General features: G+C 38.6%; 2 protein-coding genes across 3 annotated transcripts; both read right to left on the reverse strand.

Annotated features, from left to right (window-relative positions):
• Positions 1–341: 341 nt before the first annotated feature.
• Positions 342–9,806, reverse strand: LOC139140493 (HMG domain-containing protein 3-like). 2 transcript variants are annotated; one of them, XR_011554001.1, is made up of 6 exons: positions 9,578–9,806; positions 4,591–5,814; positions 3,566–3,696; positions 2,478–2,657; positions 1,028–1,373; positions 342–467 (listed from the first exon to the last, which is right to left on the reverse strand). XR_011554001.1 is itself a non-coding variant. In XM_070709797.1 (5 exons), the coding sequence occupies exons 2-5, from the start codon at positions 5,177–5,179 to the stop codon at positions 1,095–1,097; spliced, it is 1,179 nt and encodes a 392-aa protein (XP_070565898.1). In that variant the 5' UTR covers positions 5,180–5,814; positions 9,578–9,806; the 3' UTR covers positions 600–1,094. The 2 variants fall into 2 exon arrangements, 1 of the variants encoding a protein (XP_070565898.1); XM_070709797.1 differs by lacking the exon at positions 342–467 and having other exon boundaries at positions 600–1,373.
• Positions 9,807–20,029: 10,223 nt separating this feature from the next.
• LOC139140494 (uncharacterized) lies at positions 20,030–27,307 on the reverse strand. The gene is made up of 5 exons (XM_070709798.1): positions 27,085–27,307; positions 23,704–24,928; positions 22,648–22,778; positions 21,597–21,776; positions 20,030–20,826 (listed from the first exon to the last, which is right to left on the reverse strand). The coding sequence occupies exons 1-5, from the start codon at positions 27,217–27,219 to the stop codon at positions 20,524–20,526; spliced, it is 1,974 nt and encodes a 657-aa protein (XP_070565899.1). The 5' UTR covers positions 27,220–27,307; the 3' UTR covers positions 20,030–20,523.
• Positions 27,308–27,994: the final 687 nt, after the last annotated feature.

Here is a 27,994-nt window from a genome sequence, read left to right on the forward strand (position 1 = left end):
ATTATCAGAGTTGTGACTGTTTTCGTGCAATGTCAATTTTGCTTCTGATTTATGGCGCAAGTGTGGAATGCTATCCCGGCCTCGCTTCTGCAAGTTCTGGATAGTGTGTGTGCACCACACATGTATGTACAGAGTGTGCGAGCGAGACATGTGGCACTGTCTAATGAGTCCCTTGAAACCGTTCAACAGTGAACACGCAGATACAATCTCAGGGGATGGGGCGTCTGGAAACCATACATGTTACGGACTGGTACGGCTTCTTTTAGCACACAATAAATCCTATTGTTCTTGATGGTAGATGTGTAATAATAAACATTATGTACAGTATGAAGCTTTTTTTAAAAAGTTTGCCATGATCACAGCAACGGAATACTAGTATATACCTCCAAACCATTGGACCATTTGAACCATTGCAGGATATAATTCCAGATGCATGCAGACGATACTCAATTCACTTTTGTGGAAATCTGTGAGTTGAAGTTTACAAAAACAATGGTCAAAGAGATTAAACTTTACAATATAGTCAGTTTGAGGGATTACATTTTACATAAGATTTGTATGGAACTACAGTCAGAAAGACAAAAGTAAACAAAGTGTATGCATTACAGAAACAAAACATGGTTTTATTCTTTATAACACAAACAGGATTCCACAGTGACAGTTGTGTTGGTAAACAGTCAGCAAACCCTACAAACATCACTTTTCTAGCATTATTAACTAAATATGATAAAAAATTTGCTACTGGTATCGCTATGAGACTACTTGCCTGAAAGAAAAATGGTGAACAGCCGAGCATGCATTCAACATAAATCAATACAGCTTAGAAATCATAGGGTATTATTACAACCTCAGCAGTTTACAATCTTCATATCAATAAATCTCAGGATTTAAACTTTCACTACCAATACAGCTACAGGGATTTACATGTAAAACCTACATCAATACAGCTGGAGCAATTCAAAGACTTTCTATAATGAGAACTACAGAAGTTTTAAAATGAACAAGATTAATACAATATTGAATATACCTTTCTCTGGTTATTTACATATATTATACATCTCCCCCAAAAACAGGAACATAGGAGACACAGCTGTTCAGTTTCCTTGATTTGATTTGCTTTTCTTTACATAACTCCTTTTCTGCTTTTCAGCATTGCATGTGTCAACTCTACGTCCTTTCAGAGCTGGCGTTAACATGGTTCCAATTTCTCTGTAGTTCAGAATCAATGGACTGCTGGACTTGGTGTATGCAAGTGTTTCTAAGAAGTGACGTTTGATCTTCCTCAGTCTGTCTCCCGTCTCTTTGGTATGACCATCACCGTCATTGTCACTGCCATCACCGTCATTATGACTGTCATCATCATCATCATTTATCTAGATAGAATACATAAATTATACATGTGACTATAGAAGTTATTGTTTGTCGTGTAGATCTTGTGAGTCATATACCGTACATCTTGTGAGCTGTGTACAACTTGTGAGTCTTGTACATCGTGTGAGTTGTTTACATATTGTGAGTTGTGTACATATTGTGTACATCTTGTACGTCGTGTACATCTTGTGAGCCGTGTACATATTGTGAGTTGTGTACATATTGTGTACATCTTGTGACTTGTATACCGTACATCTTGTGAGTTGTGTACATCTTGTGAGTTGTGTACATCTTGTGAGTCATGTATATATTGTGTACATCTTGTGAGTCGTGTACATCTTGTGAGTCGTGTACATATTGTCTACATCTTGTGAGTTGTGTACATCTTGAGAGTCGTGTATATCTTGTGAGTCGTGTACACCTTATGAGTTTTAGTGTGACTGCAAGCCTGTAGTGTAAATTTTGGTAATTTTGTTTTATAGTGGAATTATGAACTTCTGACCAAATCAAATATAATTCACTGCCTGCATTTGTCTTTCTCCTATGGTCAAAATACTCTATTGCTTACTTTGCCTTCTCCACCCATTTTCTCATTTCATCTTGGTGACCCATGTTAAATTACATAATATTGATGCTTTTTCCCTAAGGTAATATGCACCTTGAAAGTGAAAGACTTAAACTTTTTCTCAAACTTTCCTCACTGAAACTTTTGACCATTCTCTTACCAAAGCAAAAATCTGGGGTCACCATGCAAAATTTGGTACTAGAGAGACAAATTACCTAAGATTTCCCCATATTTGAAATTCAAAATGGCTGCCATCCCTGTGTTAACTCTGTGGCAAAAAAATAAAATTTTTGATTTTCATAATAAAACTAAGAAGATCAAAACTTTCCTTTCATCAAGAGCTTTACGCAAGTGGTATATTAGAAAAGAATTGATAAAATTTGAAAGCCCGACTTTCTGTCCCCGACGCAAGTTCTACCTTAACTACCCTCAGACAGACTTGCCTCCACGGCAACATGGGCAGGCAAGTGAAAACACTCCCACAGGTATGCATAATCAAAGACAGACAGTTCTAGCGCATTATCTGATACTTCACACTTACAAATATTGAGTTACGGCTGTTCTTTTCCCTTCCGTCACCATTTACATACTGTTGAATTGCCCCACGTATACCACAATTATCACTGTCTTCGTCCCTGAGGGTCATGCCCTCAAAACCATAATATCCATTGCTCAGCAAACGTTCCAAGTATTCCTGTTCAGTCGGTGATATTTGAGTTATCTAAAATTTAAAGGAAGAGATAAATTAGTAGTTTCATGAGAACACACAAAGAGCAAAAGACTCTTTTCGAATGTAACCCAAAAATGTTTTTAAAACTGAGAAATAGTTAAGACTGAGAAACTATAAAGTTATGTGACAACATTGAAATATAAGAAAATTATCAACAATGACCAACGGTATGATCTAAAGTATCGGTTAAAAAAAATCTGCGTTTATTGATGTCATTATGCAAATTTTGCAGGAATGATGTTGTTATATTTGTGTACATGTAGTTGTACCGTACTAGACACACATTTTAAAGTTGGAAAGTTTTAATTGGAAAATTTTCAAATTGAATTTGAAATCACAACATGCAGTATACAGATTGTAGCTTTTCACAGATAAAACTGAGTTCATGTATCTAGCTTAAGTCAAACAGTCAGTATCATAAATTGTCATATAATACCAGAAGTTGCAATTACTGTGAGGCCAAAATAAAAATTGCTGCCATCTTGTGTTAAGTCTATGGGGGAAAAAATAAATTTTGGATTTCAGAAAAACTAAGACAATGAAAGTTTTCCTTTCTCCAAGAGCTTTAAAATAAGCTCCCACTCGTGGTAGATCAGAAAAGAATTGTAGAAATTTGAGAGTCCGACTTTCTGTCCCTAAGGCGCCTTCAACCTTTCCAACACATTTGAACTGTGCAACAACATCAAGCTCATGACAAAGACTCCAAGTGTAAACACAGGGCCACCAAGTACAGTAGGTAATTTGATAACTAGAAGTACATGGATAGTGGTTATGGTCTGATGACCACGAAATTCTCAAGGTATTTGCTCTCCCCACCCGCCACAATGATCGGTAATTTTCCATTGTATAAGAAATCTGGAGAAAAAATATACAAAAGAAAAGATAATAAATTTGCATACCGATTTCAACAGAAACGTCTCCATTAGAGCGCTGATTACTTTTCCTATGGACAGTCCCCTTGTCATGCAATGTCTCAAGTGGACAAAGATGTCGATGGAAACCATGAGTTTGTCAGCGATATTAATAAGACCTGCAAAAAAAAACAAACAAAGAAATGTATCATCAATGACATTGCAGATCAAGATTGTGATTTGAATCTGGTGTATTTGATTCAATGGTTATCCATTACCAACACAAACTTGACACGACCAGTCAGCCTGCTGTAGCAGTGCATATAATTGCACACAAAAATACGATACTGATATTTTGCTATAAAAACAACAACACTGGGCGAGAACATGCCTGCTGATTCCATCAACAAATTTTAAGAAATCAGCCATGAATCTTCAAACTGAGATCTGTACCCAAAAGTTCTACAGTCTTACTGCTCTAGGCAATCATGAAAACAGCTTCTGAGAAAAGAAATATCAGTGAATTATCATAGACACTTATAAGCTGAACTGTAAATACAGATACATAGGGCGTGACATTATTTTTTTATAATCACAAATTACCCCTCCAACTTCAAAGTGATCACCACAGCACAACACCTTTGTCAAGCTATTTAAGCCCACTACACTGTAGTTTTGATGGTTCATTAAGGTAGTATGGCCCTCAAAAGTGAAAGACTTAAACTTTTGCTCAAAGTTTCCTCAGTGAAACTTTCAACCATTCTCTTACCAAATCAAAACTTTGGTATAGTAGAAAGACAAATTACCTAAGATTTCCTGATATTTGAAATTCATAATGGCAGCAATCCCTGTGTTAACTCTATGGCAACAAATAATATTTTCGATATTCAAAAAAGTGAGACTAAAAATTTACTTACATAAAGATCCCCTACAAGTGGTAGAACAGGAAAGACTTGATATAATTTGAGAGCCAAAATATCTATCCCCAAGGTGTGTTCTACCGTAAATGAAAACAGAACCCCATCACCACTTCCACATTATCAAATATATGATGCACACATTTTTGAACTCACCTTGGTGTATGGGCATAGCCATGTTCATAGCTCCACACTGTTTATTCGCACAGTATTTCACCAATATTTTCACTGGTTTCAGGGCGTATTGGAAGGTCACCAAGTAGGACACATCATCACTGCCTCTCCCAGACCTCTTCCTCGGTGAGCCCAGTTCACCACCACAGTTTATGCATATCGGCGTCTCTGGTTGAAAAAGTTCCGGCCACCCTCTCATGTCATTTGCTTGTATTACTTTCATCAAAGCTCTCAAGCTCTCTTTGTCACATGGTAGAGTGATCTGTGCGAGTCCATTCATGGTAGCTTCTCTGCTAGGCAATCTTTGTTCAACAGATTCCATTTCTTTTAGGCGCACTTGGTCTTGTGTCGCTTCTGGAGGTAGTGTTGCTGGTGTTGAAGGCTGTGATGCCGTAGATGGCTGGGTTGGCCTTGACAAGGACGCTGATGGTGTACCCTGGGATGATGACAATGCCGCTGTTGATGGTAGGCCAGATACTGAGGCTTGAGCTAATGTCGATGAAGCAGTTGCCGCTATAGTTCGGACACGTGTCCCTCCAGCTGTAACATCTTTCAAACAAGCACACAGCATGTAAAAATGAATGCATTTATTCTGAATGCAGACTGCTCTGTCTTTACTTCCAGTATTTGGCACTCAGGACTTGTACAGTGAAAATAGCCTTTTAAAGATACATGACAGTATCCCAGCGCATTGCTGGCTGTTGGTGGCCCATACACTACATACGTTTTGTCAGACACTTGAACACCAGCCGGATTATTGCCAAGACTTTCAACCAATGAGCACAGCTCTTCTTTTACACCACTGGCAAATGGCAGTACACTGATGTATTCTTTTGTTACGCCATATGCTACGCCAGTATCTTTAACTGTCAGGTCCAGTTTTTTAATATGCTGGCATACAAACTTGGTCAACATTGTCTTAGAAGTGCCAACTCTGTTTCGTATCGACACACAATGTTCATGCAAACAGATCTGGCTGGTCGGTGTTTTCAGAACTAAACACCGATGATCATTCCCAGTTCCTGCGACTTTGACTGAATACAGTTGGTCCGTAATTTTCACAACTGGCTGGGGTGCAACTTTCGCTTTTTTGTGATACGTCCCTCCAATATTATGCCTACAGTTGGAGCAGTATTCAGGTTTGCATCGGTTGTAGTAATGTACTCCACAGTTGGTACATGACCCCATTCCTCTCTTTTTCATATTCTGGTTGAGAGAAAATAAGCAAAAACACACAAAGATAATCAGTCACAATCTTATTACACAAGTTAAGATTTGAAAGCATTGGCATTGGCAAACTTAATATTGGTATTTTTAGCAAAATTTCACACGGCCCAACTTTCACAGTCGACTTGTTCTTTTAAATTTTATTCATTACGTTTTACACAAGCATATTTGCAAACATGTTGTGGTCCCACATCAGATAAAATCTAAAAAACCCTTCATGAGGCTAGTAACGGTTACACACCATAATATTTACATATGCACAAGTGCAAAATTTGTGGTTTTTACATCAAATACGATATTACCTGGTTGGACTTGATTTTTGGGACATAATCAATTACAGTGTAATGTGCGTAAAATTTATTTGTAAATTGTGTCATCATAATGTGTATTCAATAAATCACATCACACGGAGGATCACTGCATGTAGCTTGACTATTTTGGTTGTATGGTCCAAAGGGGTGAGTTAAGAGGTGTGAAATGTCATGGATCCATCTGTATCAAATTTCTACGCATGCTTTAAAACAATTCAAAGAAATCAACAGGCAATCAACTCAGATTGCTCAAATTCAAAGGAATTCTAGACTGTAATTTGGAGAACAATTATTGATAGGCAATGTGAGGCTGACATTGAAATCTGACTCTAGAAGAGACAATCCGGGACAAGCTGGGAATTACCTAAACCCCTATATCCATGATGAGAAAATTTCTAGTTTCCAACTCCTGGTTCAGCAGTCATTCGCTAGAAAGATATGTGGGAAGGAGTTTAACTCTTTGCACTGATATGATATCAAGGTGACACGACATTGTTTTGATGTTTGGTTCTCAGTTCACGAGATTATCAAAATGTGCATCTCAAAGATTTCACCTGGAAAATATCTGCACAAGTAGTAAAGGCAATGGTAGCGTGAGAGGAGTTAAGGGCTTCACATACATGGGTTATGTGCAGCCTCATGCAGGGCGAGCTCACAGATCCACAAGTAAGTATTATGCATAATAAAAATAAAATCATTTGTTGTTAATAGATTTAGGATTATAAACATTTAAATATAATATTGTCATTGTCGTATACTTATATAAGTACCAAACTGTCTCACTTGTTCATAGGCTGGTCTGTCGATGTGTCAGCATACCCAATTTATGCTTATGGATACTCTATCCCTCCACTATTGAAGCAAGACTGACATGCTAATTTTGAATTCATTTAAAGCGCAGTGGTCGTCGCGCTGCGCGTGCGTGATTTTTCTTGTGATAAACATAAATTTTTGTAAACATAAGTCTTCTCAACTTCAATAGGAGTGAGATGGGAGCAGTCCCCCACTTTGTTACGGCCTTTGTAAGACTCAACATCATGCAACAGTAAAATATTAAGATCGGAAACGAACTTCAGTGGTGTATTTCTATCTATAAACTCGTGTAGAGCTACGAACATTGGGACACTACACTCAGCAAATTATGTCGCTGAGTTTACTGTACGCAGACACAGTATTCAAAAGGTTTGATCGCGCGCGATCACGCTGGTTGTACACAATGCTATGTACAGTACAGTGAAAATACATAACTAAAATGATCAACATTGCCTATATATGTAGACCAGCAACAAGCACAATGCCTACCACAAAAAATTACACTCAAGACCATGATCGGCAAGCCAGAGCATGACACGGGAGATGTTGTTGGGAGACGGTCACCGCGTTGACGTACACGGATATAGAGAATCGGGTCCCACAACGTACCGGCCGGCCCGCGACGACTGTTGATCACCATGTCTTACTTCTCATAGTATTACGTGGTAAGAAATAGTAAAATGACAGGAAACAATAGACAAAACGAGCGGGTTTTCGCGGCATTTGGCAGGAAAATTGCATAGACGTATCGAGAGATCCTGTGCCCCGGTCCTGTGCACGCGCGCGGTCATGGCAGTGATCCAACCGCTACCTGGTGTAGGCCTACCGGTGCTGGGCAAACTTCGTTGTTGTACCTCCTGATTGCCAGGTAGGTCTGAAACCTCTTTCAAGTGAGATAAACCCCACATAACAAGAAGACCTATGAAAGGTCCTTCGCTTGACTTGATACCTGTACTCCGAATTCTCGTTTGCACCCCAAAACGGGGTAAACTTTGTAGTTGAGTTGGATTCTCCACAGCCGAGTGTAGCGCGCCATATACCCGGTTTGACACGGACGTTCATACAGACCACGGAACGGAACAGATGTAGAGATGCTTCTTGCTGCAGCGGGCATTGCTCTGCGAGCTGTAGATTTCTGTAGTTTGAGCCTGTCGAGCCTCTTGAAATGAAAGCTCTCGTCCTTGCTAGCGATGTCGAAAACTAGAGCCCAGTCGTTGATAGTCTGTTGGCGTATACATGCGTACTTGCGTACGTCTAGCTCTATGGCTCGAGCGATATCAGTAGCCGAGCCCCATTCACTGATTAAAGAAAATCATGAGCAAGTATGATCCCAATCCAGCGTGCAATTATTGTTCAATATTCAGCAGATATTTAACTTAGATTAATTGACCTTTAATTGCGTGTTACATTTGGTTAGTTGGTATGCTTGTGACAGATCAGCCGCCGCCATTTTAACAAGCGGCAATATAGCAAACATTACAATCAACCCGTAACATGTGCGGCGTTCTTGGATTTGTTTACAACAGAGGGGGACCCCCTTAGGAGGATGCGCAGCGCGACGACCACTGCGCTTTAACTGATGTGCAAATCAGGCATGTAACCTGCAGTTGTCAACATGGTTTGAAAATGGCCAGAATTCTCAGCGATACATCATTTCTCGCTGGCCCAGGCTTTACATGTTCTGTGGCTTAGAGTAGGAAAACAAGCTCAACTTGATGCCTGGCTATTGATCTGCCTAAACGGGCAGAAATTATGGAAATTGAGAAGCAGCGGTGGACAAAACATATGAGTTACCTTAATTGATGCTTTACAGTCGGCCCCCTTCCTATTATTTACTGTTCAGAGAGCTGTGACTGTACACTGCGATTCTACAAAAATATGACAACTTTCAAGGGTCTGTAACAACCACATGAATTTGGCATAAATTCTGAATTTAATTCAAGATTTCAGCACAGTCTGGCACTTATGTACATGTATATATACAATCATGACAGAATACTGTATCATTAAATCATAAATTTGTAAATAACAAATCATTGCTACAGTTCTGTAATACTAATACTGCCTTGTAGCCCGGTGGTGAGTGTACATATGGTAGTATTTTCTAGGTCTTGTTTCACGTTTATCTTATTTTACTTCGTTCCCTTCACACAAGATTTACTCCAGCCTAAGTTGGAGTTAGATTAGACTCCATGCTCCAGCGACAAGAGAGTATTAAAACGTGAGTGACTCACATAACAAAATGTCAAGAAATCTCAATTTTACAATGTGATGGTATTTAGGAAATCTGAATACAGCCAAAAGAAACGTTAGCAAGTTTCTAAATATGGTAATATCATCCTAAGGTGAACATGATCAGTCTTCCGGTCTGACTGATTGTTAACTCAGTATGCGCTGACCTTTGACACTGACTTGCCAGTGTATGTAGCATTCACATGAAAGAATCAGCACAGTGTGCGGGGTGTTACAATATTCTGACCACAGATGCAGATGGTCGATGGTCTGGGAATCCCCGACTCCTCTTATGCTAGGGCCAGGTTTCAGTGTTTGCCAAAGTGTGCGCCAAAGTGTGCCCATGGAGCTAAAAAAGGATGACATGAAAATTGACGATACGGTACCGGGACAATGTTAATCGCTCGCCCTCTGTCTTTTTTGAACGGTAGCTGACACTGTGCACCTTCACTGCGCTGATACTCCAATGTTTGTTCTTGCTTAATAACCCGCTGCAATCCTGCGACATGTTGTTCAGCCATAGCACTATAATAACTTCTTACGGTTTGCTGGCTTGTTACACGTTGGTTTGACCGTGTACTGTTGTTCTATGCTGAATATCACACTCCAAACGGTGGCGGCGCTCTCGTGAAAGTGGGGGAAAGCGAGCGCCGCCACAGTTCGGGGGGGGGGGGGGCAGTGGGGGTTTAGTTAAGCGTTCTACCGTAGCAGAAGCGAGATCATCATGGAGATAGATACACTGAATAAGTGCATGGAGATAAGAAAAAAAATAACACTGTACCTCCATAGGATATATATGTCAACGTTCTATGTTAGCGAAGCTTTTCTCGTAGGCCTACTCACATTGCATTCCTTTTTCGTATTTGATTCACTGATAGTAATTAGTAATGCGCCAGTCAATGTAAACCCCCACCCCCCCACCTCGGGGTTTAGTGGGGGATTTGGAAATTAGACCTGTGAAATCTGCCAAATGCCCCACCCCCTGGGGCAAGACAATCCGGAAAATCCCCACCTAACCCAAGTAAATCCCCCACATATGGGGGTGGGGAATTTGTAAATTCCTACACACATGTCAGTCTTTGGAATTTTCATGTCGTAAACAACCTGCATCAATATAAAAAGTTCATGTTCAACTTTAGAACAATTTTTATCATTTAAAACAGCATAGGTTTTGTGACATTTATGCTGTTCACAAATGTCTATCACAATCAACACAAATAGATCCAGGAAAATAACATACTTTTCGCATTTGTTTTTCAGCCACTTATACTGTGACCAGATAAAAGTGTTGAGGTGTCACTGTCACGTCACCTATTTTGGAGCAAACATTTACAATATTTTTCAGTCTAGTTTGCTTGTATGTTGTCAGGCATAAACATATTTCAGGCTAGAACAAATGATTCAATTAGATCAAAACACCAGATGTATCGCACAAGACATGTCGCCTCAATAAACTAATTAAAGCTGATAAACGAGAGACATGAGGTCCAATCTCACAAGTGCAGCTTTTTTGTCTTCTCTCTCTCATGCTACAAGCACAATGACACATTCTACATCAGTCATGCACTGATTTAAAACAAGCAGAGGAATGAAAATTCACAATGATCCGTGTTTATTCACAAAACACGGCAGAAAGATACTGTGTAAAACTCAACAGAACAGATGATCAGAATGATCACACTGATGAAACAGAACTGTTTCCCTAGCTACTGTCATCATGAATAAATTTGATAATACATTTAGCGAACATAAAAAGGAATCCCGTCGTGACCGAACATGTTTTCCAAATACACAAGCAATTTAAAGGGACAAAGTCGGCCATTTTTCATGAATTTTGTTTGATGTGAGATACTACTTATATTGTTTGACATGTCGAAAGATACCGAAAGAATGGCTGACCATGCTATATTCGACCCCAGTTTTAGACACGATACATGCAAACCATCGCGAAAATGAATTAACGGTCATGACCATTAATTCGTTTTCGCGATGGTTTTACTTAATTTGTATAAAACTGGGGTCGAATATATGTATGGTCACTCATTCATTCAGTATCTTTCAACATGTCAAACAAAATAAGTAGTATATCGCATCAAACAAATTCATGAAAAATGGCTGACTTTGTCCCTTTAAGCTTTATCAAAAATAGAGTTGAGCTCTTTTTAGTGCTGGACCATGTCGATGACGCATCGTGAACATCCGAAATGTCACGCTCACGTGGGAAAATGTGGGAAATTTTGCGTATGGTATGTTCACGTTTTCCAAAAAATAAGAATATACGGCAGATGAAAATCATTTATTTAGTTATCGATATTTAAGCCATCAATCACAAATGAACTGTCATGCACACCTCTGAATATTGCTGCATCGCGTTCATCAATAGCCAGTTGAAAAGCTGCTTACCGGCCCACATGGCCTTGACAGCCACCTTTCGCCATGCTACCGCTCTGAACAACAACATACCATTACAAGGGGCCTGAAAATTTCTGTTTTTTTCCCACTGGTCCCAGGACCAGTGACCTGGTTTTTTTTTCACTGGTCCAAAGGTAAAATCCACTGGTCCTCAAAAATTTGCTTTACAATACAAGAATGATTCATTTCTCATACTCATGTTATATATGCATTTCTATCAGATTTGCTTGGGATTTACATACAGCATAAACTGCCAATCTTTTTAATACAGACACACTGCATAAACATTTACTTGGTAGTTTTCTCAAGTTCTTGTACACACACTTGACATGTTTTTTACTATTGCTATAAAGTTCACTTCATTTTTGTAATTGCCCAGCGGTTGATTCTCTTCCAGTTAAATTGTAAAAAATAGGTTGAAAACACCAAATATCTGAGAGGGACTTCTTTTTCCTTTGATAGCAATAGCAAATTGCCATAACGCTGTTTTGACAAGCTAGGCGGTTCTTGTTAAGGTCAACTACAATCGAGCTAGGGGGTCTTGACTATATAACGAATTCAGCATGGTGACCTTCTAAATTCAGAAGCTTGCTTACTACGGACACGGTCCCTCCACGTGCTACGGACGATCGGAAAGTTGTAATGAGACTCCTTCCAGAGAATTTTACTGCAAAATACTACTTTGATAGACAGAGATATAATATTTTCACACAATTTTGGGGTTGCTGATATTTTTAGCTGAGGCTATGGTCTGGTTTTTACCACATTAAATTTTACATGTAAAATGAGTACGTGGCCCGTCATTTGATTTTTGCAGTGCAGTGGCTAGAGGACGCACATCGCCTGGCTCATATCATGAATCGCAAACTGTAATAGAGTAACTGATTTTCCTTTAGAGTTATGTTGTGATGAAAGAAATAGACTAAATTTTAAATGTTTGATTGACTTAAAGACGCGATAATTATTGTAATTTTTGTAGCTAAAAGACGTAGTCTCTCAATGGAATGGGCTCTTGGTTTTCGTGTAACTGGCTTTAGGGACTGGTCAGTTTCTTCAGCTGGGGGGGGGCGGTGGATTCATGGGGGGGTCACCCTGTTTTTGACTTTGGTGATGGGGGGGGGGGGTCACCATGTTTTTGAAATGCCCAATAGGGGGGTCAGTGTGTTTTTGAATTTTGACACAGGCTCATCATTGCCTAAAATGCTAGTGTCAGCCACAAAATTCATCATTCAGTTGTATTTTTCGGCGCGCCCTTCGGGCGCGTAACTTTAATAATCAGTCATATTTTTCAGCACACCCAACTTTAACATATCAAGCATACATACATCAGAGATATCTGTATGTTCAATATTTTTTAGCGTGCTCTTCAAGCTCATTACTTTAATATATCATACATCTTTCAGCATGCCCTTCAGGTGCATGACTTTAATATACAAGGCATATATATCAGAGATATCAGGATGTTTCATATTTTTTGGCGCGCCCTTCGGGCGCCATACTTTCAAAGATATCTTGATGTTTGCTAAGTGAAAGTGTACCATTATGAAATCTGCATTTCATATGAAAAGGATGACAAATTCCTGATACTTTTCTGTTCTCTCTGTGAGAATTCAGTATGAGAAAGCAACATGCACAAATATTTCACAATATATATTTGATACAGTGACTTATTTTAGAGATAGAAAAATGACAAGATATCTTTCCTTCTCATTGATGCAATTATTTTCCTTTGTTTCATAGGTTTTCTGTAGAAAGATGCTTTTTATGAACAAAATAACAGTTAAAAAAGGCAGTTTTTGTCATTATTAGCTGTGCTTTTATGGTTTCAATGTTACACAAGAAAAGGTCCTCTCAGACACTGTACACATCAGATTTGGCTAAAAAAGCTCTCTATGGCTCCTCAGTAGATTTAATTGGATGGTTGGCAAGTCTTAACACCCATCAAAGTTTTTGATTCACTGCTTTTTCCTCTTTGATATTAATGATTGACATCCATTTCTGTACAACAGTTCAGGACATCTGGTTAAGCAGAGAAAGTGTGAAATACATTCACAGCTCATTCAAAATACAGCTCATTCAAAATGTACTGTATTTAAACTTTAAGATTGGCACTTTGAAATTCCTATCTTACAACTGACATGTCAACAATTTCACTAAAACATAGAATGACTATTTAAAATATAAATATATGTAAAATGTAAAATATAATATATATATATATATATATAATATATATATATATATATATATATATATATATATATATATATATATATATATAATTTATGTCCATCTTTTGTTTTACCTTTGTCGCGCCCGGGGGGGGGGGTCACCCTGTTTTAGAAATTTGGAATAGGGGGGTCACCCTGTTTTCAAAATTTGGAATGGGGGGGGGGGTCAGCCACTTTTTGACGTCGGCAAAAAATATCCACCGCCCCCCCCCCAGGCCGAAGAAACTGACCAGTCCCTTAGTGCGTCTCTGCTACCCCCATGGTTTCAGTAACTTCGGTATTTTGGGGGACGTAGTTTCTAATTTTTCGTCAAAAGACACTAGAACACAATCTGGGAAAAGCACTAGACATTCCCTTGCAAAATAAATTGTCTTCTTTTTTGAATTGGTCTGCGGACTTTTTAGGGGTAATTAGTACTGGTTCGGGATAAAAAATCACTGGTCCGGGACCTCGGGTAATTTTCAGGCCCTGCATACGTGCGCATGCGTAGTTATTTACGAACATCTTCTGGGCCTGTCCGTCAAAGGAATAGGGGGATCAAAACGAGGCAATTGCCCCACCCCCTCGGGCACAGTTTCATGGCACAAACGGTCTAATCCCCACATTTTTCCCGTATCGCCCGAGGTGGGGGGGGGGGGTTTACATTGACTGGCGCATAATTGTATATGGCATTTGTAATTTGCATTTGAACTTGAAGTCCACGGCAGGTTTCGACTATAAATATATATGCACTGTTTGTTTAAGAACTTTATAAAGTACTATTTAATCATGATTACTGATGGTGAGTATGTTAAATCAGCACGTACATTCCACGGAAATTTTGCAATTTCTGCAATTTAAAAACAATATTCAATTAAAAGCTTTTAGGGCTTATACATGTAAAACTATTGGTTATAATGGCATTAGAGCCCAAACTGAAAGTCATTTGTCAATTACACAAATGCACAGTAGACTTAAACAGGCTGAGTTAGTAAGCTGAATACTGGACAGTTCAACATGCTGTTGTATAAACTGAACAAAATATTGTCAAAATTATCCGTTAATAAAGGTATTGCACAACTACTGCCTAAGGACAGTGTCACTGTCACAGCAAACTGGCAGTGACAGTGACAGATTTATCTCTGACTCTGATGTAATTATAATAAGAAGAGATTTGGTCATTGACGCTCATGACCGGAAAACATACTTAGGCTGCGTTCACAAAAACGGTTGGGGGGGGGGGGGCTGGAGGAATTCAGGGGATTCGAAAATTTTGGGGGAAGTGGAGGGGGGACTTGAAAATTTTGCTCTACCTGTAGGGGGGACTTGAAAATTTTTGGGTCCCTTTTGAGTTTTACATTTTCCAATTCCAAGTTTTTGTAGGTAATTCAATGAAAAATGAATACCATTTTTTTTATGTCATCAAAATGTTGTAATGTTAGTAATAATTTAACAAAATCTAGAACCATTTTGTCACATTTCATGACTTTTATCTCGAAAAAATCTAAAAGTGTGATTTGTCGTAAAAAAACAAACCTGAGCCTCGTAACAGGGCAGAAGCTGCAACTGTTAATGATTTCTGCAATATTTCTATGCAATATAACAACTACAGTTTCTTGCTATCTCCCTACAGAATGCTCAAACACACAATATTTAGTTTGTCGACAAAGCCTGTATATATAAATATAAATATGTATTTGGTGATAATTTAATTTGAGTCCAGACTGACAGTCAGTTGTCAGTGATACAAATGCATGGTACACATGGGCTGTGATAGCAAGCTGAATACGCCATGGACAATTCAACATGCTGTAGAAAGTAGAACAAGAACGCAGTTGTAAAACTGAACAAAAATATTGCCAAAATTATCAAAGTTTATACAGCCTACGGGTAGTGTCACTACCAGATACTACCCTGCTACTGCAGTGTCACTGTCACTGCATACCTGAACAGTGACAGAGACAGCTCTGATGTACATGGTAGTTGAAGAAGGGTTTGGGTCAAATGACACTCATGACAGTGAAACTCACTTGTACACAAGATCAGGCCAGAGAGCAACACATGGAAGAAAACATATAAATGTTTGAATTCTGGCATATGAGAATAATCAAATATTACAAGTCATCGTTGATGACACAGTCCCCGCTTGTCCATTTTGTTATAATCTTTGGTGTCTAGGTAGCTGTGGTCTAGGTCGCTGTGGAATGACATTGATGCAACGGGTGCATCAGGCCTGTGACTTGCATAATAAAGTTATCTGAGGAACGTTCAATAAATGACTCATCTCTGCCGGTAATGACCACTGAAGGAACTTTTGATTACATCACACATAACGATGCCCTCACTGCCTCTAGTGTCATGATGGCACATACTATACACATGGTTTGGTGGAATTTTGGAAATGCTATGGGATCGGGTATGTTGTTGTAATCAGCCATCAGCCATTTCGAATCATATAATGAAACAAATTAATGTGCACAAGAATGCAGCCATAGTATTTTATCTTCGTATCATGTTTGAACAAAATCAGTCCATCGAGGGACAGTGATCTATGTTTATGTTTCAAAAACATAAAAAATCACACCAATATTGAAATCAAATGGCTGTCTATTGACCATATGGATCATAGCACAAAATTAGTAGACATGCATATGTATGCCATAGTACTTTATCTTAGTACCAAGTCTCAACAACATTGGTTAAGGAATATTTGCATATGATTAAGCCTCAAAGACATGAAAAAATCCAAAAATGACCATCGGGCAGCGATATTGGAAAAAAATGACAATCTGGCAGCCATATTGGAACATGTCACGAAGTAAATTGACATGTATGCCATAGTGCTTGATCTTTGTGCCAAGTTTGGGCAAAATGGGTGTAATGACCTTGAATTACGATTCAAAGACATGCAAAATTCCAACAAAATGGCAGTTCTGCAGCCATATTGGATCCTATCGCAAGGTTAATTGATACATGCATATGCATGCCATAGTACGTGCTTTGCCTTTGTGCCAAGTTTGAACAAAATCGGTTCAAGGATGTTTGAGTTACGGTTCAAAGACATGAAAAAGTCGCAAAAAAATTGCCGCCTGTCAGCCATATTGGATCATTTCACGAAATAATTGGTGTTCATATGAAGGGCATACTGTTTTGCTTTTGTGCCAAATTTGAACAGAATCGGTTCAAGAATGTCTGAGTTATGGTCCAAAGACATGAAAAATCACAACAAAATGGCCGCCTCACGCCCATAATTTGACATGCATCTGTAGGTCATAGTGCTATGCCTTTGTGCCAAGTTTGAACAGAATCGGTTCGAGGATGTTTGAGTTATGGTTCAAAGAAACAAAAAATCGCAAACAAAATGGCCGCCTCGCGCCCATATTGGATCGTATCGCAACCTAATTTGACATGCACATGTAGGCCATAGTGTTATGCCTTTGTGCCAAGTTTGAACAGAATCTGTTCAAGGATGTCTGAGTTATGGTCCAAAGACATGAAAAATCGCAACAAAATGGCCGCCTCGCGCCCATATTGGATCATATCACAAAATTATTTGACATGGATATAAAAGCCATAGTGTTATGCCTTTGTGCCAAGTTTGAACAGAATCTGCTCAAGGATGTCTGAGTTATGGTCCACAGACATGAAAAATCGCAACAAAATGGCCGCCTCGCGGCCAAATTTGATCGTATCACAAAATAAATCGACGTGCATCTGTAGGTCATAGTGCTATGCCTTTGTGCCAAGTTTGAACGAAAATGGTTCAGCAGTGTCTGAGAAACTGTTGATGACGGACGGACGGACGGACGGACGGACGGACGGACGGACGGACGCACAGACGGGACCCAATCTATAAGTCCCCGCCGGACTTCGTCCGCGGGGACTAATAAAAAAGATGGGGTCACCATGCTTGATTTTCTAAATTTTCACACTCTTATTATAAAATGATACAGATTACTTTGAATAGTAAAGACTCGAAGAAAAATGTGACCAAATGGAATTATTTATTTTTTAACCAAATTTGCAATTATCACACCCAAAATTTCAGAGATTAAAACATTTATTTGATGGAATATTTTAACTTTCCTGCATTGTCAATTTTGAGTAGCATCTAATTCATATAGGTCTTGTAGTTTTGAAACAATTTTTTGGTAGGTCACTGTGCAATACGGCAATTAGCCAGAATGCACAATTTTCCTACTCTCTCATGATTGCATTTTGTGTGCTCTTCAACAGGAGCAACTGACCTGGCCAGAGTTGGATTAACTCAAGTTGGCTTTTAGACCAATAAATCTAAAAAATTCACTGATGCATTTAAAGAACTTGCCTTAGGAATATGACTTTACAAAGTGCTAATACAGGTAGTGTTGAACACCTGTGAGCAGAACGGCGCAATACATGTTTATTTTTTCTGCGCACACATCCTTTACAAATATGCGGGCCTGTGATAATTGGGGGGGGGGGGCTTGAAAATTTTGACCACATAGAGGGGGGGGGGCATTTGAAAATTTTTTAGGATACTCAGGGGGGGGGGGATCTGAAAAAAATAAGGTTTCAATCGAGATTCCTCCAGCCCCCCCCCCCCTAATCGTTATTTGTGAACGCAGCCTTATACACTTGTAATAGACTTATTGTAGCTATTTTGTAGATATATACCTTCACACCGGGGCTTTTTAATTCTGGTATATGAGAATAATCAAATTTCAAAGAAAAAAGGTAGGGCCTAGGGTCTCTATGCTTGATTTTCTACAAATGAACGGTGAAAAGTCGCTGTTTTCGTGATCATCAATAAATAAAACCATTCATTTTAAGTCCATGCAGTCAATGAAACGTTCACATTTTTATCGTACGAAAACAAAAAAGTAAAATTTTGAACAGTAAAGATAATTAAATGAAAAATGCGTGAATAAATGGAGTTTTTTCCTTTTTACCAAATTTGCCATTATTGCACCCAAAATTTCACAGATTAAAAGCTTTATTTGATGGAATATTTTATATATTGTCAATTTTGTAAAACTTTTTAAGTAGCATATAGGTCATATATGTCTGTAGTTTTTATCAAAAATTTTCTTCAATAGGTTACCCTGCTCAATTTTTCACCATTTGGCAAAGTGTAGCCAGGAATTCACAATTTGCATACTCTTTCATGATCATCATTTGTGGTTCCATTTAACCGACCAGATTTGGATTAACTCGTCGGCTTAAATTGATGAATCCAAAAAGTCCAATGATGCATTAAAATGAATCAATTTAAGAACTTACCTTAGGAATATGACTCTAAAAACTGCTGACAACATTTCTATAATCACTAAAGAATAATTGTGGATGCGTTAAAAAAGAGTAGTGTCCAACATCTGCGAACTGCGCAATACGTATTTATTTTTTTCCGCATACATCCCTTATAAATACGCAGTTATATGATAGTTTCGGGGGGGGGGGGACTTGAACAGTTTCGGTCATATAGAAGGGGATTTGATTTTTTGCGACTGAGGGTAGGTCTGAAAAACATAAGATCGCCATCAAAATTCCTCCAGCCCCCCCCCCCCCCCCCCCCCCCCCCCCCGCCATTATTTGTGAACGCAGCCTTATTGTATTTTATATTATTCTTCACAAAAGTTGAAAGTGGTGAGAGGTTTATATATCCAATGGCGCAGCACCAAGTGTGACATATAGCACAGTCCCTTGTGGGCTATTCAGCTCTGGGACAATTCGCCCATAGACGAATGTACATGTTCTGGCACTCATCCAATGAATCCCTTGGAAATGTTCAACAGTAACACACAGATACAACCTCAAGGGATGGGCCACTTGGAAACCATACATATAACGGACCCGTACGGCTTTTCAGCATACAATAAATTATATTTTTCTCAATGGAAGATGTATAATAAGAAACAGTATGTACAGTATCAAGCTTTTCAAAAAGTTTGTCATGATCAAAGCAACGGACTACTAGTATTTGCCTCCAAACCCCTTAACTTTATATTGGACCAGTTGAACCATTGCAGGATATAATTCTATGTGCATGCATACGATACTCAAGTCACTTTTACTGGGAAGGGGGTTGGGCTTTGGTGGAAATCTGTGAGTTGAAGTTTAAAAAACGGTGGTCAAAGGGATTAAACTTTACAATATAGTAAGTTTGAGGGATTACATTTTACATAAGATTTGTATGGAACTACAGTCAGAAAGACAAAAGTAAACAAAGTGTATGCATTACAGAAACAAAACATTGCTTTATTCTTTACAACACAAACAGGATTCTACAGTGACAGTTGTGTTGGTAAACAGTCAGCAAACCCTACAAACATCACCTCTCTAGCATTATTAACCAAATATGATAAAAAATTGCTACTGGTATCGCTATGAGACTACTTGCCTGAAACAAAAATGGTGAACAGCCTAGCATGCATTCAACATAAATCAATATAGTTTAGAAATGATGGGGTATGATTACAACCTCAGCAGTTTACAATCTTCATATCGATAAAACTGTCAGGATTTAAACTTTCACTACTGATACAACTACAGGGATTTACAAGTAAAACCTACATCAATACAGCTGGAGCAATTCAAAGACTTTCTATGATGAGAACTACAGAAGGTTTTAAAATGAACAAGAATAATGCAATATTGAATATACCTTTCTCTGATTATTTACATATATTATACATCTCCCCCAAAAACAGGAACATAGGAGACACATCTGTTTAGTTTCCTTGATTTGATCTGCTTTTCTTTACATAACTCCTTTTCTGCTTTTCAGCATTGCATGTGTCAACTCTACGTCCTTTCAGAGCTGGCGTTAACATGGTTCCAATTTCTCTGTAGTTCAGAATCAATGGACTGCTGGACTTGGTGTATGCAAGTGTTTCTAAGAAGTGACGTTTGATCTTCCTCAGTCTGTCTCCCGTCTCTTTGGTATGACCATCTCTGTCACCGTCATTGTCACTGCCATCACCATCATTATGACTGTCACCATCATCATCATCATCATCATCATCATCATTTATCTAGATAGAATACATAAATTATACATGTGACTACAGAAGTTATTGTTTGTTGTGTACATCTTGTGAGTCTTGTACATATTCTGAGTTGTGTACATCTTGTGTACATCTTGTGAGTTGTGTACATTATGGGTTTTACTGTGTCTTCAGTCCTGTGGTGTAAATTTTGGTAATTTTGTTTTGCAGTGGAAATTATAAACTTTTGACCAAATCAAATATAATTCACTGCCTGCATTTGTCTTTCTCAGTCAAAATACTTTACTCATTTTAACTTGATAACCAATTTAGATTACATAACATTTGTGCTTTTCTTAAAGGTACTATGCGCCCTAAAAGTGAAAGACTTACACTTTGCTCAATTTTTGTCAATGAAATTTTCGACTATTCTCTTACTAGAGCAAAAAAAGGGGTCACCGTGCAAAATTTGGTACTAGAGAGACAAATTACCTAAGATTTCCCAATATTTGAAATTCAAAATGGCTGCCATCCCTGTGTTAACTCTATGGGGAAAAATAAAATTTTCGAAAAACTAAGACGGTCAAAACTTTTCTTTCATCAAGAGCTTTAAAATGAGCCCCCACAAGTGGTAGATCAGAAGAGAATTGATAAAATTTGAAAGCCTGAATTTCTGTCCCCAAGGCGTGTTCTACCTTGAGACAGACCTACTTGGACGGCAATCTGGGCAGGCAAGTGAAAACACTCCCACAGGTATGTGTAATATGTACATCAAAGACAGACTGTTCTTGCAGCATTATCTGATACTTCATACTTACAAGCATTGAGTTACGGCTGTTCTTTTCACTTCCGTCACCATTTACATACTGTTGAATTGCCCCACGTATACCGCAATTATCACTGTCTTCGTCTCTGAGTGTCATGCCCTCAAAACCATAATATCCATTGCTCAGCAAACGTTCCAAGTATTCCTGTTCAGTCGTTGATATTTGAGTTATCTAAAATTTAAAGGAAGAGACAAATTACTAGTTTCATGAGAAGAAGCAAAGAGCAAAAGACTCTTTTCGAATGTAACCCAAAAATGTTTTTAAAACTGAGAAATAAAGTTAAGAGAAACTATAAAGTTATGTGACAACATTGAAATATAAGAAAATTATCAACAATGACTAATGCTATGATCTAAAGTATCAGTTAAGAAAAATCTGCATTTATTGACTGTCATGTGATACATTATGCAAATTTTGCAGGAATTAGAAACACATTTTAAAGTTGGAAAGTTTTGATTGGAAACTTTTCAAATTGAATTACAAATCGCAACATGCAGTACACAGATTCTATCTTTTCACAGATAAAACTCAGTTCATCTATCTCGCTTAAGTCAAACAGTCAATATCATAAATCAAATTGTCACATAATACTAGAAGTTGCAATTACTGTGAGGCCAAAACAAAATTGCTGCCATCTCATAATAACTCTATAGGAAAAATATAAATTTTGGATTTCAGAAAAACTAAGAGGATGAAAGTTTTCCTTTCTCCAAGAGCTTTAAAATGAGCCCCCACTAGTGGTAGATCAGAAAAGAGTTGTAGAAATTTGAGAATCTGACTATCTGTCCCCGAGGCGCCTTCTACCTTTACGACACAGTTGAACTGTGCCACAACATCAAGTTCATGAAAAAGAGTCCCAGTGGAAACACAGGGCCACCAATTACAGTAGGTCATTTGATATCTAGAAGTACATGGATAGTGGTTACGGTCTGATGATCACAAAAAGTTATTTGCTCTCCCTGCCACAATGATCAGTAATTTTCCATTTTATCAGAAATGTGGAGAAAAAATATACAAAAGAAAAGATTGTAAATTTCCATACCGATTTCAACAGAAACGTCTCCATTAGAGCGCTGATTACTTTTCCTATGGACAGTCCCCTTGTCATGCAATGTCTCAAGTGGACAAAGATGTCGATGGAAACCATGAGTTTGTCAGCAATATTAATAAGACCTGCAAAAAAAAAGCACAGAAATGTATCATCAATGACACTGCAGATCAATATTGTGATTTAAATCTTGTGTGTTTGATTCAATGGTTATCAATTACCAACACAAACTTGACACGACCAGTCAGCCTGCTGTAGCAGTGCATATAGATGCACATAATTAAATGAATAAATTATCACATTGATATTTTGCCATAACAAGAGCAACACTCGGTGAGAACATGCCTGCTGATTCCATCAACAAATTTTAAGAAATCAGCCATGAATCTTCAAACTGAGATCTGTACCCAAAAGTTCTACAGTCTTACTGCTCTAGGCAATCATGAAAACAGCTTCTGAGAAAAAAAAAATATCAGTGAATTATCATAGATGTTTACAAGCTGGACTGTAAGTACAGATACGTAGGGCATGACATTATTTTTTTATAATCACAAGTTACCACTCAAACTTCAAAGTGATCACCTCAGCACTACACCTTTGTCAAGCTATGTGAGCCCACTAGTTTTGAAGGTTCATTAAGGTAGTGTGCGCCTCAAAAGTGAAAGACTTAAACTTTTGCTCAAAGTTTCCTCCATGAAACTTTCAAGTATTCTCTTACCACATCAAGAATAACAATCAGGGGTCACTGTGCAAACTTTGGTATAGTAGAAAGACAAATTACCCAAGATTTCCTGATATTTGAAATGCAAAATGGCAGCAATCCCTGTGTTAACTCTATGGCAAAAAAGAAAATTTTCGATTTTCAAGAAAGTAAGACTACAAATTACCTTATATCAAGATCCCCCACAAGTGGTAGAACAGAAAAGACTTGATAAAATTTGACAGCCCAAATATCCATCCCCAAGTTGCGTTCTACCTTAAATGAAAGCAGAGAACCCAATCACTACTTCCACGTTATCAAATACATGATGCACACATTTTTGAACTCACCTTGGTGTATGGGCATAGCCATGTTCATAGCTCCACACTGTTTATTCCCACAGTATTTCACCAATATTTTCACTGGTTTCAGGGCGTATTGGAAGGTCACCAAGTAGGAAACATCATCACTGCCTCTCCCAGACCTCTTCCTCGGTGAGCCCAGTTCACCACCGCAGTTTATGCATATCGGCGTCTCTGGTTGAAAAAGTTCCGGCCATCCTCTCATGTCATTTGCTTGTATTACTTTCATCAAAGCTCTCAAGCTCTCTTTGTCACATGGTAGAGTGATCTGTGCGAGTCCATTTATGGTAGCTTCTCTGCTAGGCAATCTTTGTTCAACAGATTCCATTTCTTTTAGGCGCACTTGGTCTTGTGTCGCTTCTGGAGGTAGTGTTGCTGGTGTTGAAGGCTGTGATGCCGTAGATGGCTGGGTTGGCCTTGACAAGGACGCTGATGGTGTACCCTGGGATGATGACAATGCTGCTGTTGATGGTAGGCCAGATACTGAGGCTCGAGCTAATGTCGATGAAGCAGTTGCCGCTATAGTTCGGACACGTGTCCCTCCAGCTGTAACATCTTTCAAACAAGCACACAGCATGTAAAAATGAATGCATTTATTCTGAAATGCAGACTGCTCTGTCTTTACTTCCAGTATTTGGCACTCAGGACTTGTACAGTGAAAATAGCCTTTTAAAGATACATGACAGTATCCCACCGCATTGCTGGCTGTTGGTGGCCCATACACTACGTACGTTTTGTCAGAAACTTGAACCCCAGCCGGATTATTGCCAAGACTTTCAACCAATGAGCACAGCTCTTCTTTTACACCACTGGCAAATGGCAGTACACTGATGTATTCTTTTGTTACGCCATATGCTACGCCAGTATCTTTAACTGTCAGGTCCAGTTTTTTAATATGCTGGCATACAAACTTGGTCAACATTGTCTTAGAAGTGCCAACTCTGTTTCGTATCGACACACAATGTTCATGCAAACAGATCTGGCTGGTCGGTGTTTTCAGAACTAAACACCGATGATCATTCCCAGTTCCTGCGACTTTGACTGAATACAGTTGGTCTGTAATTTTCACAACTGGCTGGGGGTGCAACTTTCGCTTTTTGTGATACATCCCTCCAATATTATGTCTACAGTTGGAGCAGTACTCAGGTTTGCATCGGTTGTAGTAATGTACTCCACAGTTTGTACATGACCCCATTCCTCTTTTTTTCATATTCTGGTTGAGAGAAAATAAGAAAAAAACACAAAGATAATCAGTCACAATCTTATTACACAAGTTAAGATTTGAAAGCATTGGCATTGGCAAACTTAATATTGGTATTTTTAGCAAAATTTCACACGGCCCAACTTTCACAGTCGACTTGTTCTTTTAAATTTTATTCATTACGTTTTACACAAGCATATTTGCAAACATGTTGTGGTCCCACATCAGATAAAATCTAAAAAACCCTTCATGAGGCTAGTAACGGTTACCACCATAATATTTACATATGCACAAGTGCAAAATTTGTGGTTTTTACATCAAATACCTGGTAGGACTTGAATTTTTGGGACCATCATCAATTACAGTTTAATTTGCATAGATTTTGTAAATTGTGTCATCATAATGTGTATTCAATAAATCACATCACACGGAGGATCACTGCATGTAGCTTGACTATTTTGGTTGTATGGTCCAAAGGGGTGTTTTAAGAGGTGTGAAATGTCATGGATCCATCTGTATCAAATTTCTACGCATGCTTTAAAACAATTCAAAGAAATCAACAGGCAATCAAGGAATTCTAAACTGTAATTTGGAGGACAATTACAGTAATGATGGGCAATATGAGGCTGACATTGAAATTTGACTCTAGATGTGATCATCTGGGACAAGCTGGAATACCTAAACCCCCTATATCCATGATCAGAAAATTTCTAGTTTCCAACTCCTGGTTCAGCAGTCATTCGCTAGAAAGATATGTGGGAAGGAGTTTAACTCTTTGCACTGATATGATATCAAGGTGACACGACATTGTTTTGATGTTTGGTTCTCAGTTCACGAGATTATCAAAATGTGCATCTCAAAGATTTCACCTGGAAAATATCTGCACAAGTAGTGAAAGCATTGTAATGGTAGTGTGGGATGAGCAAGGGCTTCACATACATGGGTTATGTGCAGCCTCATGCAAGGCGAGCACACAGGTCCAACAAGTCAGTATTAGCATAACAATAAAGCTAAAAATCATTTGTTGTTAAAAGATTTAGGATTATTAACATTAAAATATAATATTGTCATTATTGTATGCTTACATAAGTACCAAACTGTCTAACTTGTTCATAGGCTGGTCTGTCAATGTGTCAGCATATCCAATTTATGCTTATGGATACTCTACCCTTCCGCTATGTCACTCAAGACTGACGCGCTAATTTTGAATTCAGTTAACTGATATACAAATCAGATATGTTAACCTGCAGTTGTCAACAGGGCCTTAATTCTCAGTGATGCATCATTTCTCGATGGCCCAGGCTTTACATGTTGTGTACGGTAGCTTAGAGTAGGAAACAAGCTCAACTTGATGCTTGGCTATCGATCTGCCAAAATGGGCAGAAATTATGGAAATTTGAGAAGCAGCGGTGACCGGAACATACGAGTTACCTTTTGATGCTTTACAGTTGGCTCCCATCCTATTATTTAACATTCAGAGAACTATGACTGTACATGTACATTACTGTGCAATGCTACAAAAATAAGACAGTACTTTCAGGGGCCTGTAACAACCACATGAATTTGGCATATATTCTGAACGTACATGTAATTTAAGATTTCAGTGTAGTCTGGCTGTCTGGCACTTATGTAAGTATACTAATGTTCATTAAATCATAAATTTGTAAATAACAAATAATTGCTACAGTTCTGTAATACTAATACTGCCTTGTAGCCCGGTGGTGAGTGTACATATGGTTGTATTTTCTAGGTCTTGTTTCACGTTTATCTTATTTTACTTCGTTCCCTTCACACAAGATTTACTCCAGCCTAAGTTGGAGTTAGAAGACTCCATGCTCCAGCGACAAGAGAGTATTAAAACGTGAGTGACTCACATAACAAAATGTCAAGTGAACATGATCAGTCTTCCGGTCTGACTGAGTGTTAACTCAGTATGCGCTGACCTTTGACACTGACTTGCCAGTGTATGCAGCATTCACATGAAAGAATCAGTGGCACTGTGTGCGGGGTGTAATATTAGACTTATAGATTCTGACCACAGATGCAGATGGTCGATGGTCTGGGAATCCTCTACTCCTCTTACGCTAGGGCCAGGTTTCAGTGTTTGCCAAAGTGTGCCCATGGAGCTAAAAAAAGGATGACTGACATGAAAATTGACGATACGGTACCGGGACAATGTTAATCGCTCGCCCTCTGTCTTTTTTGAACGGTAGCTGACACTGTGCACCTTCACTGCGCTGATACTCCAATGTTTGTTCTTGCTTAATAACCCGCTGCAATCCTGCGACATGTTGTTCAGCCATAGCACTATAATAACTTCTTACGGTTTGCTGGCTTGTTACACGTTGGTTTGACCGTGTACTGTTGTTCTGTGCTGAATATGATATCACACTCCAAACGGTGGCGGCGCTCTCGTGAAAGTGGGGGAAAGCGAGCGCCGCCACAGTTCGGGGGGGGGGGGGGGGCAGTGGGGGTTTAGTTGGCGTTTAAGCGTTCTACCGTAGCAGAAGCGAGATCATCATGGAGATAGATACACTGAATACGTGCATGGAGATAAGAAAAAAAAATAAGACTGTACCTCCATAGGATATATGTCAACGTTCTATGTTAGCGAAGCTTTTCTCGTACTCACATTGCATTCCTTTTTCGTATTTGATTCACTGATAGTAATTAGTAATTGTATTTGGCATTTGTAATTTGCATTTGAACTTGAAGTCCACGGCAGGTTTCGACTATAAATATATATGCACTGTTTGTTTCAGAACTTTATAAAGTACTATTCAATCATGATTACTGATGGTGAGTATGTTAAATCAGCACGTACATTTCACGGAAATTTTGCAATTCTGAAATTTAAAAAAAATTCAATTAAAAGCTTTTAGGGCTTATATGTAAAAACTATTGGTGATAATGGAATTAGAGTCCAGACTGAAAGTCATTTGTCAATTACACAAATGCACAGTAGACTTACACAGGCTGAGTTAGTAAGCTGAATACTGGGCAGTTCAACATGCTGTTGTATAAACTGAACAAAAATATTGTCAAAATTATCCATTAATAAAGGTATTGCACAGCTAC

The sequence above is a fragment of the Ptychodera flava genome, chromosome 9, assembly GCF_041260155.1.
Source record: "Ptychodera flava strain L36383 chromosome 9, AS_Pfla_20210202, whole genome shotgun sequence".
NCBI lineage: Eukaryota > Metazoa > Hemichordata > Enteropneusta > Ptychoderidae > Ptychodera > Ptychodera flava.

Coding starts and splice junctions, on each gene's coding strand:
- LOC139140494 (XM_070709798.1), bottom strand. CDS start 27,219: ATGGCTGAACAACATGTCGCAGGATTGCAGCGGGTTATTAAGCAAGAA. Junction 24,929..27,084: donor GAGCGATTAACATTGTCCCG/GTACCGTATCGT, acceptor TCTCTCAACCAG/AATATGAAAAAAAGAGGAAT. Junction 21,777..22,647: donor AGACGTTTCTGTTGAAATCG/GTATGGAAATTT, acceptor TTTAAATTTTAG/ATAACTCAAATATCAACGAC.
- LOC139140493 (XM_070709797.1), bottom strand. CDS start 5,179: ATGCTGTGTGCTTGTTTGAAAGATGTTACAGCTGGAGGGACACGTGTC. Junction 3,697..4,590: donor GGCTATGCCCATACACCAAG/GTGAGTTCAAAA, acceptor TTTTTTTTGCAG/GTCTTATTAATATCGCTGAC. Junction 2,658..3,565: donor AGACGTTTCTGTTGAAATCG/GTATGCAAATTT, acceptor TTTAAATTTTAG/ATAACTCAAATATCACCGAC.